The following is a 14,741-nucleotide window of genomic DNA, read 5'->3' as shown; positions in this document are numbered from 1 at the left end:
GAAGGGATTCATTCAAGAAAGTGTGTCACCATGGGGTACACCAGTTATTTTTGTGGATAAAAGAGATGGAGGAAAGAGAATGTGTGGAGATTACGAAATTTGAACAATGTAACTATCAAGAACAAGTATCCTTTACCGAGAATCCAAGACCTTTTTGATCAAGTTCAAGGAGCGGGAGTCTTCTTGAAGATAGATTTGAGGTCAGGATACCATCAAATCAAGATCAAGAAGGAGGATGTACCAAAAACGGTGTTCGTATCAAGGTATGGACACCATGAATACTTGGTGGTACCATTTTGACTAACAAATGCACCAGCAATTTTCATGAATTTGATGAACAAGATATTCATGAAGTACTTGGACAAGTTTGTGATAGTGTTCATAGATGATATTCTAATCTATTCCAAAGATAAAGAAGAACATGCCAAGCATTTGAAGATAGTTCTGCAAATTTTGAGAGAACATCAGCTATATGCAAAGTTCAGCAAGTGCAAATTTTGGTTAGATAGTGTTGAATTTCTTGGACATGTAATAACCAAAGAAGGCATAGCGGTGAATCCAATCAAGGTCCAGTCCGTATTGGAATGGAAATCACCTAAAAATGCTAAGGAGATACGCGGATTTCTTGGTATGGCAGGCTATTATCGGAGATTCATAGAGGGATTTTCGAAGATTGCAGGACCAATGACCAAGTTACTCAAGAAAAATACTCCATTTGAGTGGACTAATGAGTGTGAAGCCAGCTTCCAAACACTCAAAGATAAGTTAACCACAGCACCGGTGTTAGCAGTTCCTGAACCAGGAAAGGATTACACGGTGTATTGTGATGCTTCCAAGAATGGACTTGGATGTGTTCTGATGCAAGATCGGAAGGTAATAGCTTATGGATCAAGGCAGTTGAAACCACATGAACACAACTACCCAGTACATGATCTAGAGTTAGCAGCAGTTGTGTATGCTTTGAAGAGTTGGAGACAATTTCTATATGGATCCAAGTGTGAGTTATACACCGATCATAAAAGTTTGAAATATTTCTTCACCCGGAAGGAATTAAACATGAGGCGTAAAAGATGGTTAGAGTTGATTAAGGATTACGACCTTAAGATCAACTATACACCGGGGCAAAGCTAATGTAGTAGCAGATGCTCTAAGTCGGAAGAGTACGGAGAATCAACCTACGGAATGGGAGATTCCAAAGGAACTTCGGAAAGAGCTAGAGGATGCTCAGATTTTGTTTATTCAAGGTGATGTCAAGGGAAGTATAGCAACCATGAGGATTATGGATGAGATGTATTCAGATTTGAAATATGAGATTATCCGAAAGCAAGCGGATGATTTGTTCATCCAAGAAGAAATCAAAAGGATTGGAGAAGGAAGACCGTCAGAATTTCATCTAGGGGAATTTGATTCCCTATACTTCCAGAAGAGGATATGTGTACCGGATGATTCCGAAGTGAAGTCAATCATATTTAAAGAAGCACATGAAACCCCTTATTCAATACATCCAGGAAGTACTAAGATGTATATGGATTTGAAGGAGATGTTCTGGTGGAACAACATGAAAAGAGAAATAGCACAATATGTCTCGGAATGTCATACATGTCAGCGAGTAAAGGCAGAACATCAAAGTCCTGCGGGATTACTCAAACCACTAGAGATACCGGAATGGAAGTGGGATGAAATCGGAATGGATTTTGTGACTGGTCTACCAATGACTAGTAAGAAGAAGGATATGATATGGGTAATAGTGGACAGGCTTACCAAGAGTGCTCATTTCATCGCCGTAAATACAAAGGATACTGCAGAAAAGCTTGTGGATATATATGTGAAGGAGATTGTGAGTAAACATGGAGTACCCAAGAAAATAGTCTCAGATAGAGGTTCAATTTTCACATCAGCGTGTTGGAAACAACTCCAAGAAGCTTTGGGATCCAAGTTAGATTTCAGTACAACATATCATCCACAAACCGGAGGACAAACCGAAAGAACCAATCAGATACTTGAAGACATGCTTAGAGCTCGTGCTGCGAACTTTGGAGGTTCATGGGAGGACCATTTACCTTTAGCAGAATTATCATATAACAATAGTTATCAGAGTAGCATCCAGATGGCACCGTACGAAGCATTGTACGGAAGGAAGTGTCGATCACCAATTTGTTGGTTTGAGACCGGAGAAAACAAGGAATTTACACCGGACTACATCAAGGAGAGACAAGAAGTCATCGAGGTGATCCGGGATAGACTCAAAATAGCTCAGAGTCGTCAGAAGAGTTACGCCGACTTAAAGAGAAGATATTGGGAACCGAAAGTGGGAGACATGGTTTATTTAAAGGTTAGCCCAATGAAAGGACTTAAGAGGTTCGGAGTGAAAGGAAAGTTAAGTCCTCGATATATAGGACCATTTAAGATACTCAATCAGAATCGAGGAACAGCTTTTGAGTTGGAGTTACCAGCACAACTAAGTCAAGTTCACAATGTGTTTCATGTTTCACAACTCAGAAAGTGTTTGAAGGCACCGGATGATCCTATCACATATGAGGAAATCAAATTGCAATCTGACCTAACTTATGTGGAAAGACCGGAAAAGATCTTAGAAGTATAGTGGAAGAAGTTAAGAAACAGAGCAATCAAATACTGCAAAGTTCAATGGCAACATCATCCTGAGCGAGAAGCAACTTGGGAGACGGAAGAAGAATTAAGGAAGTCCTACCTCGAGATGTTCAGGTACCAATCTTAACTTCGGGACGAAGTTTACGTTAAGGGGGAGAGGCTGTAATAACCCAGAACATAGGAACAACGAAGGGTAGATTTAGAAATGGGATGTGCATTTCATCGCAAAACGGGGAAAATTTTCGCGCCTTATTGCAACTAAACCTAAGAGGGATCGAGGTTCTCTCTCATTTTTGCACTTAGGGTTAGGCAATGTGAGTTAAGGAAATTTCGACATGATCTCTTTTGTATCTTGTTACTTTGGGGAATTGATTGCATTTGATAAGTGTTAATACATTTAAATATAAACATCAACACAATATAAACAATGGATTTAAAAATTCAAACACAAGATATAAATTCAAATCAATTTTGAATTTCAAAGTGAATATCAAATACAATATTTAATCAAGAATATACATATTACATAATACAAAAGCTCATAAACCAAAAAACTTGAGCTTTATTGATATACAACACAATTACAAAGTATTTACAATATTCTTGATACAAGAATTGACACATAATGATCAGAATTAAAAGAAAAGGAAAGATTACAAGTTATTCCTAAATTAAACCTAAAATATAGTGGCTTGAGGATGATCTTCATGGCCATAATTCAACCTTGCACAACAAAGAACAGATACTAAACGAACACAAGTGTTATCAAAGTTCGGTTTAGACGGTTAGTCGAAATAACGCAAGATTCGGTTTGGACGAGTGCACACGTGACATGCACACTTGTGCTTGTCCAAATTACCGAGACAGCACAAGATAAGCATAGGCGGACCAACACCGAGCAAACCACGAGGGCTCAAGTTTCACCATATGAAGGCAACTGTTGCTAGCCAAGCAACGAGCAAGGCAATGCAAGGGTGTAGTCATAAAGTAACCGAGGCTTGTGTGTCAATGCCGAGGAAGAAGTAGAGACCATATAAATAGCAGCACAAACCCTAGAACCGGGACTGATCGACCACATATGCAAATCACCAGGTAAGGGTGCAAGTAAGAACAAGCACCAGTTCATCCAGTTCATACTCAAGAACAGAAACCAACACACACCACTTAAGCCCCCCGAGAATCATGGTGACCTGAGAAGCTCAACCGAGATCCGGAGGTGAAGGGCTGTGCACAAAAACCCCAAGTCCGCATCAACACAAATATTTCACACTAGGAGCCGGAACAAGGTATACCAAGTTCCTGGAGCAGATCCAATGGATCTGATCCATCATATGAGCATGATATAATCATGGGAGTGAGCGAGATGCTCAAAAGGGGTAGATCATCACTTGGTTTTCACCAAGGATTACCTGCTAGTCAAAAAGCTACTAAAATAGAAAGCATCTAGGATACGGATCTTGTACACGAAACTAGCACACATGCACGGATGCATACACTAGCCGAATCGGATGCACAGATAGCACCAGTAGATGAATTGCAAGGATTAGCAGCTAATAAGACTACACAGTAAATCCTAAGCTATGAACCATCAGTAAACCATAGATTTTCATCAGGCAAGCATATTGGCATTCATATCAAGTATGATTCCCAAATATGCAAGCAAAGGTTGAGTAGCCACAAGATCAAATTAAATAGGTGAGCAACCAATCAGTAGCAAGGCCACTGAGGTCACATCACACTTAGCACCAATTAAAAGGAAGCCAAATATAGCGCATTATTATCCAGGAATGGATTCAGATTCAATTGCTTGCTAGACAATCATGAATAGCCAAATCATTTGCAAGCAAGTCATTTAAATCATTACGGCATAAGAAGTTCATCATAACTTAATTAATTCAAGCATGAATTTATCACAGATCCATGCTTAATGCATGACGATAGCATACTGTTAAGAAACACGAGTTCAATCTATAGCCATCATAGCACAAGTCTAGGTAGCTAAGGTCCAGCAGCTTGAATAAGCAACAGCATAGTGATGCTTGAGCATCAGCATCACAAGGAATTGAATCACTTAGCCACAGAATTAATCAGTAAGCCATCACTGACAATTAATTGATCAAATGGATCAATTGAATCAAGTCAAGTTACACAGGGAAGATAGCCAACAAGAAAAGGGTGATCCAATGGATCACTAGCTTGCATAGGAAGCATCGAATCATATCACGAGCACCACCGGCACACACAAGTGTCACGCGATACATCACAAGTACACCTAGACAAGCAAGCATGATATGCCAAGTAAGCACAAGCAAGCCATAATCAAGTATAGCATGGCATAGCAAGTTCATAAGCAAGCACGAGCAGTAGCGGCAAGCATAGAGCATGCTAGGAGCAGCAGAGAAGCAAGCCTAGCATGAATCGCAAGCAAAGCAACACTGTGCCGATACCGATGAATCGGTAAATTGGCCATGAGCTTGCGATATGTAGCGAAGCACTGGAAGATTAAGCAACTATGAGCATAGACTCGTAGATGATCACGAGATCACCGAGAGAACAACAGAGCATGAGGAGGAAGAAGAACAATAGCAAGGGAGGCGCACGGAAGAGAAGGAGAAGGTGCAGAGTACTTACTTGCGCCCGGAGGCGAAGCTAGGGCATGGCGAGGCAGTGCTCGCGCGGCCACTAGCGGCCGCAAATCCAGGGTAGGCGCCGGCGTTACGCCGACGAACACCAACACCACAGTAGCGAGCACGCGAGACGACGGCACGAGTGCCGGCGAGCAGCACCCGCGCCGAGTCAGCCCCGGAGGCGCACCCATCGTCGGCGAGGACGAGAGCTCGCCGGAGATTACCGTCGCCCATGGCGATTCTCCACGAGATCCGGAACGGAGGCGATTCGCCGGAGAGGAAGAGAAGGGGAAAGCCATGCGGTCGGATCGATAGATCTGCGCGCGGCGGTTCGGAGTTGGTAGGTGGCTACGGCGGAGGAGCTCGGCAGCTGGCCGGAGCGAGGCGGCGGCCATGGCGGCGACGCCATCGCCACGGGAGTCGCAGGAGCTTAGGGTTAGGGACGAACGAGAGAGAGAGGGCCGAGTGAGTGAGAGAGGTGGGCCGTTCGGCGCCACCAAGCCACTATGGGACAAGCCGTATTGGGCTGTCCCATGGGCTTTAGGTAAATGGGATGGGCCCAATAGGGGCCAGGGGGCATTTTTGTCTTTTAACAATTATTAAAAGACCAGAACTTTGCCAATTTTTAATAAATAAAATACAATTCTAAAAAATCCATTAAAAATTGGATTTATGAATGAAAAATAAATCTTAACAAAGATAAAATATGAAATGGAATTTATGAAACAAATTCAAAATTATGAATTTTAAGAATTTAAAATAATAACTTGGAATTTAAAATTATTATTTCCTTGTATTTAAAATTCAAGGAAAAATCTCAAATAAGTTCAAATACTTATTTTCAAACATTTCAAAATGAAATTCTAATATTCCAAGTCATTTCTATTGCAAAGGGTATTTCTCCAAGAAAAGATACTCTATTCCCTATTATTTCAAAAACTATAGAGATAACTCTATAATTTTCAAATTATTTTTGGAATGAATTAAGGTAAATCATCAAGTCAAATAGTTTTACTTTGAATTGTTGATACTTTATGAGAATTAAATTGAGTTACACTTTCAAATCAATTGTAACTTATCGTCAAAGGCATAAATCTTAAAGGCAACTCTAAATTGCTATAACTCAACGGGGTAAAGGGATTCAACATAAAATAATACATCCATGATTGCATTTTTGGATTTTATAACATTGTCCTTACCGGACGATGATGCTTCTTACAGAACCCGAGGTCCAGGTTCCATCAACTGCATTGAACTGCACTATCTCGCAGTCCACAGGCAAGTTCACCCTTGCTCATGTCAATTTGATTATTTTCTACTACTTTAATGCAAAGCTATATACTTATCATTCCTGCATCGCAAATGAAATGTTATTTTGCAACTATGAATATGACTATGTGGATGGCAATGGAACCATGGTATGTGTTGATATGGTGGAGGTTCCATTGCAATGGGTTATATCACCCTAGGATTAAATTACCAATGCCGTCCAGTTGATTCTAGCGCCGTACAAACCGCGTTGACCATGAGATCTATAATGGCTCTGGGGAAGCCAGCCGTATCTTTTCCCTTCTGCACGCCAACGGATTGGTAGAGCCGGCGGGGTGTTGGAGGCACTGCCGTAGGTTGGGATAACCTTTTAAATCCCCATCCATTAGTGATGATGGCTCTACGATCTATGAAGGATTGTCCAAAGTACACCATGAGTAAAGCCGTATTATCGGGGGAAGTCTACCGGAGGTGTGCGGGTGGACAAAAGGGTGGGTTTGCGAGTCGCGGAGAAGGCGGTGTGGGCTTGGATCTTTATACCTGGCCTCACACCAAAGGAAGTGTGAACGGGGGCAAGTCCCTGCGGATGGCAAAAAGGGTGAGATCTCTTGTGGGAAAAGTAACGCACCTCTGCGAGTGTATCAAATTGTGGCTGTCACTCCTTGTTCCGGGAAGGGAACTGCGAACGCGGCAGGAAAGGAACTCCACGAAGTTCTAGTCAACCTGTGAAGACTGACGGGCATAGTTTTCATAATAAAAGCAACCTTTTGAAGAAATGATTATGAAACATGCATTGACCGGCGATTTCCTGATCAATGGTCGTAGCTAGTGCATCAAACACCTTTTTATTCTTTTAGAACTTGCTGAGTACCTCTGTACTCACTTTCTTCCGACACCCTTGCTAGACTCGTGATCCGGAAGTGGAGGCCATCAACGATGGAGCACCGAAGGAAGCTACGAGCTGGTCTACGAAGAACCTGATCTTACCGGCGGAGTGGAAGGCGTAGACTATGGGATAGTCTACGGACCAGACGACACGGAGGTGGAGGAGTAGTGACATACCCTAACATCATAGAGCCGAGCAACGTAGAACTTACCTAAATAAGTTGTTGAGCTCTCTTTTATATTGTTATGAGTTGTAATCGTACTTAAGTAGTATCTTAGGGTGTTCTCATAGGACCTGTGAGAATACCAACTTGTTAAGACAATGTTTGTAATAAAGTATGGAGTGTTATGACCTGCAATGTTTCTGTTGTACCACTCTGAGGGATATGGCAAATTTGTGAAGAAGTCCCTTCGCAAAGATCATATCAACGACTTGTATACTACAACATGCAGTGGTATGCTGGGTCACCGCAGTGGGTGAGATGACATCAGCCCCTTCCGCTAGGCTAAGCCTTAGTCTGTTACCACACATAGTAGTACAAATGATTACAGCTAAGGTTTTGCTGACCAACCAAGCTTGTCGAGGCGAAGGTGGAAGTGAACAAGGAATCACATACTTCCTATCGTAGATTTAGGTAAAACTGAGGCTAAAATATGTCTAGGATAATTTAACCTACGACAAGTATTTATGATCGAAGAAATAGTTTGTTTTTTTTTCTTAGGCAACCGCTTAGCATGTAAAGCTCATGTAAATTATTTCTCCCAATTTGTATAAAGATGACACGCAAGTGTTTTCCCTGCTCTAGAAAAGCAAAAACAGGTGGCGAGCTAGGTTTCTCTTTTTTCAACAGAGTATATATTAATATCGTGTAGATACACTCAGCTTCTACACCAACGCATTGCCCTAGCGGCACTAAGAATGCACACAGTCAAAAAAAGAATAAAAAATAAAAAAAATTGCAGCGGCGATTCATTCCTCGAAATAAAGAAGAATTTAAAAAAGAAAAGTCGGTTGCGGCGATTCATTCCTCGAAACAACAGTATACTAACACCACCAAGATAGCATCTGAAGCCCAACTTCTTCAAATGCGACGCCTTTAAGAAAAGAAGAGTGCACAAACACCATCATCGCCTCGATCATAGATCTTAGATTTTCACCCTTAAGAAAATCCTCGCTCTCAAAACAATGCATTCACCAAGTCACGAATCATCAGTCCAATTCCTCAACACCATTTAGACTCGAACCATCATTGTCAGCCCATAGATATCGGTCTCCGTGATATTCCCCGTCAGCACCATAGAACGAGAAAATGCCCCATGATAGCTAACAGAGCTTCGAAGTGCTCCCACTACACCTAAACGGTCAGAGAAAAACACGGATACGCACGACCGAATATCAAACGATTTCTCATGATGCTGGTGGACACAAGAGTGCGGCTTCCCCAGGAGTAGATGGCTGCTCTGCAATTGAGGTTGTGTTTAATAACATTTGAACAACCAAATGTTAAAATAGAGAATGAATTTGCGTGTGTGTTTCACCCAAACCCATGGGTGATGGCCTGATGGGGCACGCGGTAAGGAAAAGGTCAAACTAAACGGGGCAAGTGAACATGCACATACGAGGATTTGAATTTCGACCAGATAGGGACCCTTTCTTTCTCTCTCCTCGCTACAGTTCTTTTGAGAGTCGCCATCCTCCGCCGAGCTCTCCTCCGACTCAAATCCGGCGGCGCAGCCGCTCGGACGAGAGAAGGTTGGATTGCTTGGCCTGTAAAGAGTAGCAGTAGGTGTCTTGGCTGTATGCCAGTAGTTGGCTTTATGCCGGTAGCTTGGAGCGGAGTTTCAGATCGTGGCGGCCAGATCTGGAGCTCACTAGGTTTCTTTCTCCTTGCCTTCGTGCTTCTCTGGTCGGAGTTGGAGGTGGAGGAGAGAGGCGTCGTTCCTTTCAATAAGGCTGTGGTCAGGTGTCATGATTTGGTGTGGAGCTATGGCGCTGGTGGGCATCCTCCGGCCGGCCTCGGTGGCGAGGGGCGGATGCGATCTGGCGTTCCTGCCTCTGCATCCAGATCGTGGTGGGGAAGTTTGCAGCTGTTGGCTGCGGAGTGGAGTTCATGCGCAGCACCGATCTGCTGCAATCTTGGGCCGGTGAGGCGGCCACTCCACTTAGATCCGGGGAGTGATTTCTCGACGGCTTATCGTCTTCAGCCGTCGACTATGATGGCCGGAAGGCGGCTACTCCCACCCTGCTGGCTGGCATCAGGCGAGCGTCTTCGGACCTCCACTTGCCGGAGCAAGGTTCTGTTCAACCTCCTGGCTGTTATGCCCTTATGGAGGCCCTTCGTCTTCATCACGGTATGCTCCTACCGCAGCTCCCCAAGTGGTCATGTCCCCGGCGGCGCTGCAGTACATCGTGTTCTGAAGATTTGCCAAGATCTCGGTGAAGCTGGAGCTAGAGGAAGACCTGGACTGGATTGCGTTTTTCACTTTGCTTCTAGGGTCTTCAGTGCTATTTCCAAGGACCTTACTGTAATTTCCTTTTATTTAGAGGTCCTTCTTGTAACTTGTACTCCACCGATGATATCTGAATGAAGTATCTGGGTCTTTATCGACCCATCTTCCCGTTCAAAAAAAAAAAAAAAAAAAAAGAACATGCACATACAAACGCACTGCATTTTAAAGACCGGACGTCATAACGACTCTGTGCATGTTGGCGTGGGCCGTTCAACGAACACGTCTGGTGAGTTTTCTTATAGCTGCATAATTTAAATCCACAATAAGACTGACAAAGCTGCATAAACGGATCGAAACAAACATGAATCCGAGATGAAAGCGCCTGCTGCAAATGATGTGCAAGTTTCGAAATCTGAAATGAGGAAATGGTGGAATTTCAAATGCGGCTGTGGTTTCTCTGCATTACTCCATAGAAGCAGTCAAGAGCTGAGCAGATGCACAGCTGCCCGGGTGTAGGACAAAGGGTTTCCGTGCAGGCGACGAGTATCCAAAGCAAGATGCACAAGGACCAGCAGAAAAGGACCGACAAGCTTCACGTTTCGGATTTTAATGGCGTGAGGCCCTCGACGCAGGACGGGCAACCGGCACAGTAGTACAGTGCCAGCAATCGATCGGCCGAAGGAGTCACCATTTTGAACTCCACGATGGAGGAGTTCGTGTCGACAAGCTGGGCAGCATGACCCGCAAGGTTTTATTACCTCTACTATGTGCATGTTCTGTGGACTTGAGCATTTCCTGGAACAAGCTTTGCAGCACTCCCAGGAGTATTTTATGCTATCAGCTGCTGTGTTTGGTCTGCTAAGCAGTATTAAAACCAGATGTCCTAGTTTGACCAACTAGCCGTATATCTGGTTTTAGTATAAAACGTTTTTCTTCACCCTTCACTGCCTGAACAGATCAAAAGAGTATTCGAAGGTACTTCTGTTACTTTTATGTCAGTTTGATTCATCCATTTTTACGTTCCAAAGGAAACTCACTGTTAAGCTTTCTAGCCCTCAAAGGCAAGGCGATGAAGCATCTACAAAGGTGTAGCATTGACTCCAAACAGGAGATGGTTCATTGCTTGGAGGAGTCTTGAAGAATAATGTCTGAGGTCCAAGTCTACTGACCTGTAACGCGTATGCGAGACTTCACACATGCACACCCTTGCACCTGCCACTGAAAGCTACTGGTAATAATCTTCTCAAGGACTAGGCAAAAGCACAACAAATATCTACTCCCTCCGTTCTTTTTTAATTGACTCGGATTTAGTACAAGTTTGTACTAAATTCGAGTCAATTAAAAAGGAACGGAGGGAGTAGGTATTAGAAGAAAGGCTACAAGATAAAACGTGCCAGATCAGCTCAGTTGCTTAACCTTCTTTCCTTTGGCCAACAAATATCTAGGCTGTAATGTCACTGTTACATAAGTAGAGAAGCTCTTCTTACTCCAGCTTCCATTTGCTTCTACGTACTAACAACTACTTGAAAGACAAATCTACAGGTGCATTTCAAAATACCGTGAAACCCACATGTCGCAATGTTCTAGTCATAAGATAATTCTCAACATCAACATAGTTGGTACGGGTCATGTGACAGCAACTAACGAAAGGCTCGCAATGTAAATACTAGACCTGAAAAGTATCTACAAGCGCGGACTAACTATTATTATTTGAAATAGAAAATCATACATTTCGCTGACTTTACTTCATTTGAAATAGAGTAGAAAATCATAGATCATTGCTGACTTTACTTCATTTCAAGAAGGGTAATCGTGAATTGGTCCAGAAGACTTCCGCTCGAACCAATCCAATTACATGCAGGTATAATACTATTAATACATGAAGGGCAAAGATACACGCCTACTACTTACATGAAATGGAATCCTTCGCCATCAGAATTATCACTACCAGTGCTAATTAAACTTCCAAGCAACAACTACCATATCGCTATCCAATACCTTACTAAATACTGAATAGAAGACAGTGGTACTTCAACGTATGCATTATCTCTGCCTCTTTGGCTGATTACAATGCACCATTTCATATGCATGCATTACGGATGACGAGTTGGACAGACTGAATAACAATACAAATTGGATTTATGATGTCCTTGATTCCAACCTAACTCACGAGTATTGTGCATGGTTGCATACCATGTGCCAGTGTTGCTCTCTGTCATATCGATATAAATATGTGCCAGGCTGTGAAGGTGACAACTTTTAAGTTCACGATGTTGAAATGAAAACACTGAATACCATGCTAACAAGGAACATATTTTTTTTATGTATATGGAAGGATGCAAGCTGACCATCAGCAAGAGCCTAGTAGAGCAATTTAAACTCACAGAATGGGAGAAAATACTGGTGATGCTATCAGCTCAATAGTGAAACACGGAATTATCCATAATGGAGTTTTTTTTTTTGCATGGGCTGGATATGAAATGTAATAGGCTAAGGAACATGAATATGAGACTAGAAATCATAAAACAGCAAACAAGTTGATCGATTTCCAACCCACATCACATTGGTGGAGGATTGCCAAACCTCCTTCTAAGAGCTAACATGACGCTCCGCATCCTACTATTGGCCTGAGCAAAAGATTGCGCGCCAGCAGCATTAGAAGGAAGGTCCATGGCCGCCATTTGTCCAGTTAGCTCTGTTACCTGTGCTTGTCCAGCCTGTTGCACGCCATTTTCACTTGGAGCCCCAACAACATGCTCCAACACAATATCCAAGCTGATGGAGAAGGAAGCGCCCCTGACAATCTTGAGCTGCTCAACACATTCATACGTTACTTCCCGGCACCTCTTGAGCTTCACCTTGACCAAGCTGGGGCAACCCCCGTTGAGCGCTCCCATCCCACGGTCCGAGACAGGGCACCCCTTGATGCAGAGCTTCTTGAGAGCAGCGCAGCGCTCAGCAAGGCAGATAATCTCGGTGTCCCCCACGGTCTCGCACCCGCAGAGCGCGAGACGCTCCAGCACGCGGCAGTGCTCGCCGAGCATCCGGAGGCTCTGCACGGTGGGGTTGACCCCTATCAGGACGAGCTCCTGGAGGTCCGGGCAGCCTCGGGCAACGGCCATGAGCCCGCGGTCCCCGATCCGGTTCGTGCGCCACCCGTCGATGTGTAGCTTGCGGAGCTTGTGGCAGTTTTGAGCGACGCTGATGATGCCTTCGTCGGTGCACTCGGGGGTCTTGACAAGGAATAGCACCTCGAGGTTGGTGCAGGCGGAGATGGCAGCCAGCCCGCGGTCGCCCACCTGGAGCTTCTCGAGGTGGATCTCGACGAGGCCAGGAGCACGCGCAGCTATGAGCTCCAGCGGCAGGTCCCAGGCACCTGAGCAGCGCAGGATCTTGAGGGAGCGGAGGTTGGGCGAGGACGCGATCAGGGGCACGAAGGAGAGCGCGCTGTAGAGATCCTTGAGGCAGACGGAGCGGAGGGCCGAGGCGGGCGGGAAGAGGATCTCCTCGGTGATGGCGGCCCCGGCGCCGGAGGTGTCCGGGAGGCCGCGGAGGCGCTTGACGGAGAGGTCCTCGAGGTGGGGGCAGGAGTGGAGCACGGCGACGAAGGCCTTGGGCCCGAAGGTGCAGGAGGCGACGGAGAGCTTGCGGAGGGCGGGCGCGGCGGCCGCGAGGTGGCCGAGGCCGGCGTCGGAGAGCTGGCGGAGGCCCCGGAGCTTGAGCCTGGAGAGGCGGGCGGAGGGCAGCGCGGCGGCGACGGCGGTGGCCCCGCCGTCGCTGAGGCTGTCGGCGCCCGAGCCGCGCGCGGCGCGGAGGGCGAGCTTGGTGACGGCGGTGAAGCGCGCGAAGAGCGCGGGCGCGGCGTGGCCGAGCATGGCGCGCGCGTCGAGGGAGAGGCGGTGGCGCGTGGCGGCGTCGACCTCCTTCCAGCGCGCGCAGGTGAGGGAGCAGGCGTTGCGCTCGGCCGGGGTGAGCGAGGCGAAGACGAGCGTGAGGATCTCGTCGGGGAGGTCCTGAGTGTGGTCGCGCGAGGGCGGCGGCGGCGCGAACGGGGGGCAGGGGATGGTCCCGCCGGCCGACGGCGGCGGGACGGGGTGCGCGGGCGCCGGCGGCGGCGCCATGGAGGAGAGGGGCAGCGGCGGGGAAGGGGTGGAGGAGGATTTGGAGAGGGGGGAGGAGGGGGACTGGCCCATGCTAGGAGGGCGCCGCCTCCGGGATGCGTGGGGAGGCGGTGGCCATGCGGGTGGATGGGGAAGGAGGATGGATCTGCCGATCTGGGTCTGGGGGCTGCGGTGGGGAAGAGTGGGAAGAAAATGGGGAAAGTATACGTACGTCAGGTCAGGGTAACCAGCTGAGCTGGTCCATGGCCTGGGTTTAGCTGGCCCGGCCCGGGGACTCGGTCGTTTGTTCACGGGAACGTTCTCCAGCTCCATTTTCATTGAAAATGAAACATAATAGCGATTTTTAAACTACAAGGTAAAGGAAGATACAGCCCACCAGCTAGACTGGGGGTCTTAGGGCATCTCCAACCGGGCGACCCAAACGGATGGCCCAGCGCGTCCGTTTTGGGCCGTTTGCGTGGCCGAGCGGACGCGCGGACAGCGGCCCGCGTCCGCGTGTCCGTTTGGGTCGCGCGCGCGCCCAACGCGCGGACGCACCGCATAATCGGACAAATACGAAAAGAAACGAAACATGGAAATTTTAAACGATATTTCATAAACATTTGCCCTATTTTGGGCAAAATTTATACATAGCCCTATTTTGGGCAAATAATCGACAAAAGAAGCCCTATATGGCTTTTAAATTTAAACTAAAAACCCTCTAGTAGGGTTTGGTCGGCGGCGCGGTGGCCGCCGGTGCGCCGCCCAGCCCCCGTGGGCAAAGTCGGCGTCGCCGTCG

At 46.2% G+C, this 14,741-nt stretch overlaps 1 protein-coding gene across 1 annotated transcript; it reads right to left on the bottom strand.

Annotated features, from left to right (window-relative positions):
• Positions 1-12,230: 12,230 nt before the first annotated feature.
• On the bottom strand, positions 12,231-13,963 carry LOC124680870 (F-box protein At1g47056-like). Its single transcript, XM_047215905.1, has one exon. The coding sequence runs from the start codon at positions 13,961-13,963 to the stop codon at positions 12,401-12,403; it is 1,563 nt and encodes a 520-aa protein (XP_047071861.1). The 3' UTR covers positions 12,231-12,400.
• Positions 13,964-14,741: the final 778 nt, after the last annotated feature.

The sequence above is a fragment of the Lolium rigidum genome, unplaced genomic scaffold (assembly GCF_022539505.1).
Source record: "Lolium rigidum isolate FL_2022 unplaced genomic scaffold, APGP_CSIRO_Lrig_0.1 contig_30114_1, whole genome shotgun sequence".
Lineage (NCBI taxonomy): Eukaryota > Viridiplantae > Streptophyta > Magnoliopsida > Poales > Poaceae > Lolium > Lolium rigidum.
The sequence above is the reverse complement of the archived record's forward strand: the minus strand, read 5'-3'. Positions and strand labels throughout refer to the sequence as shown.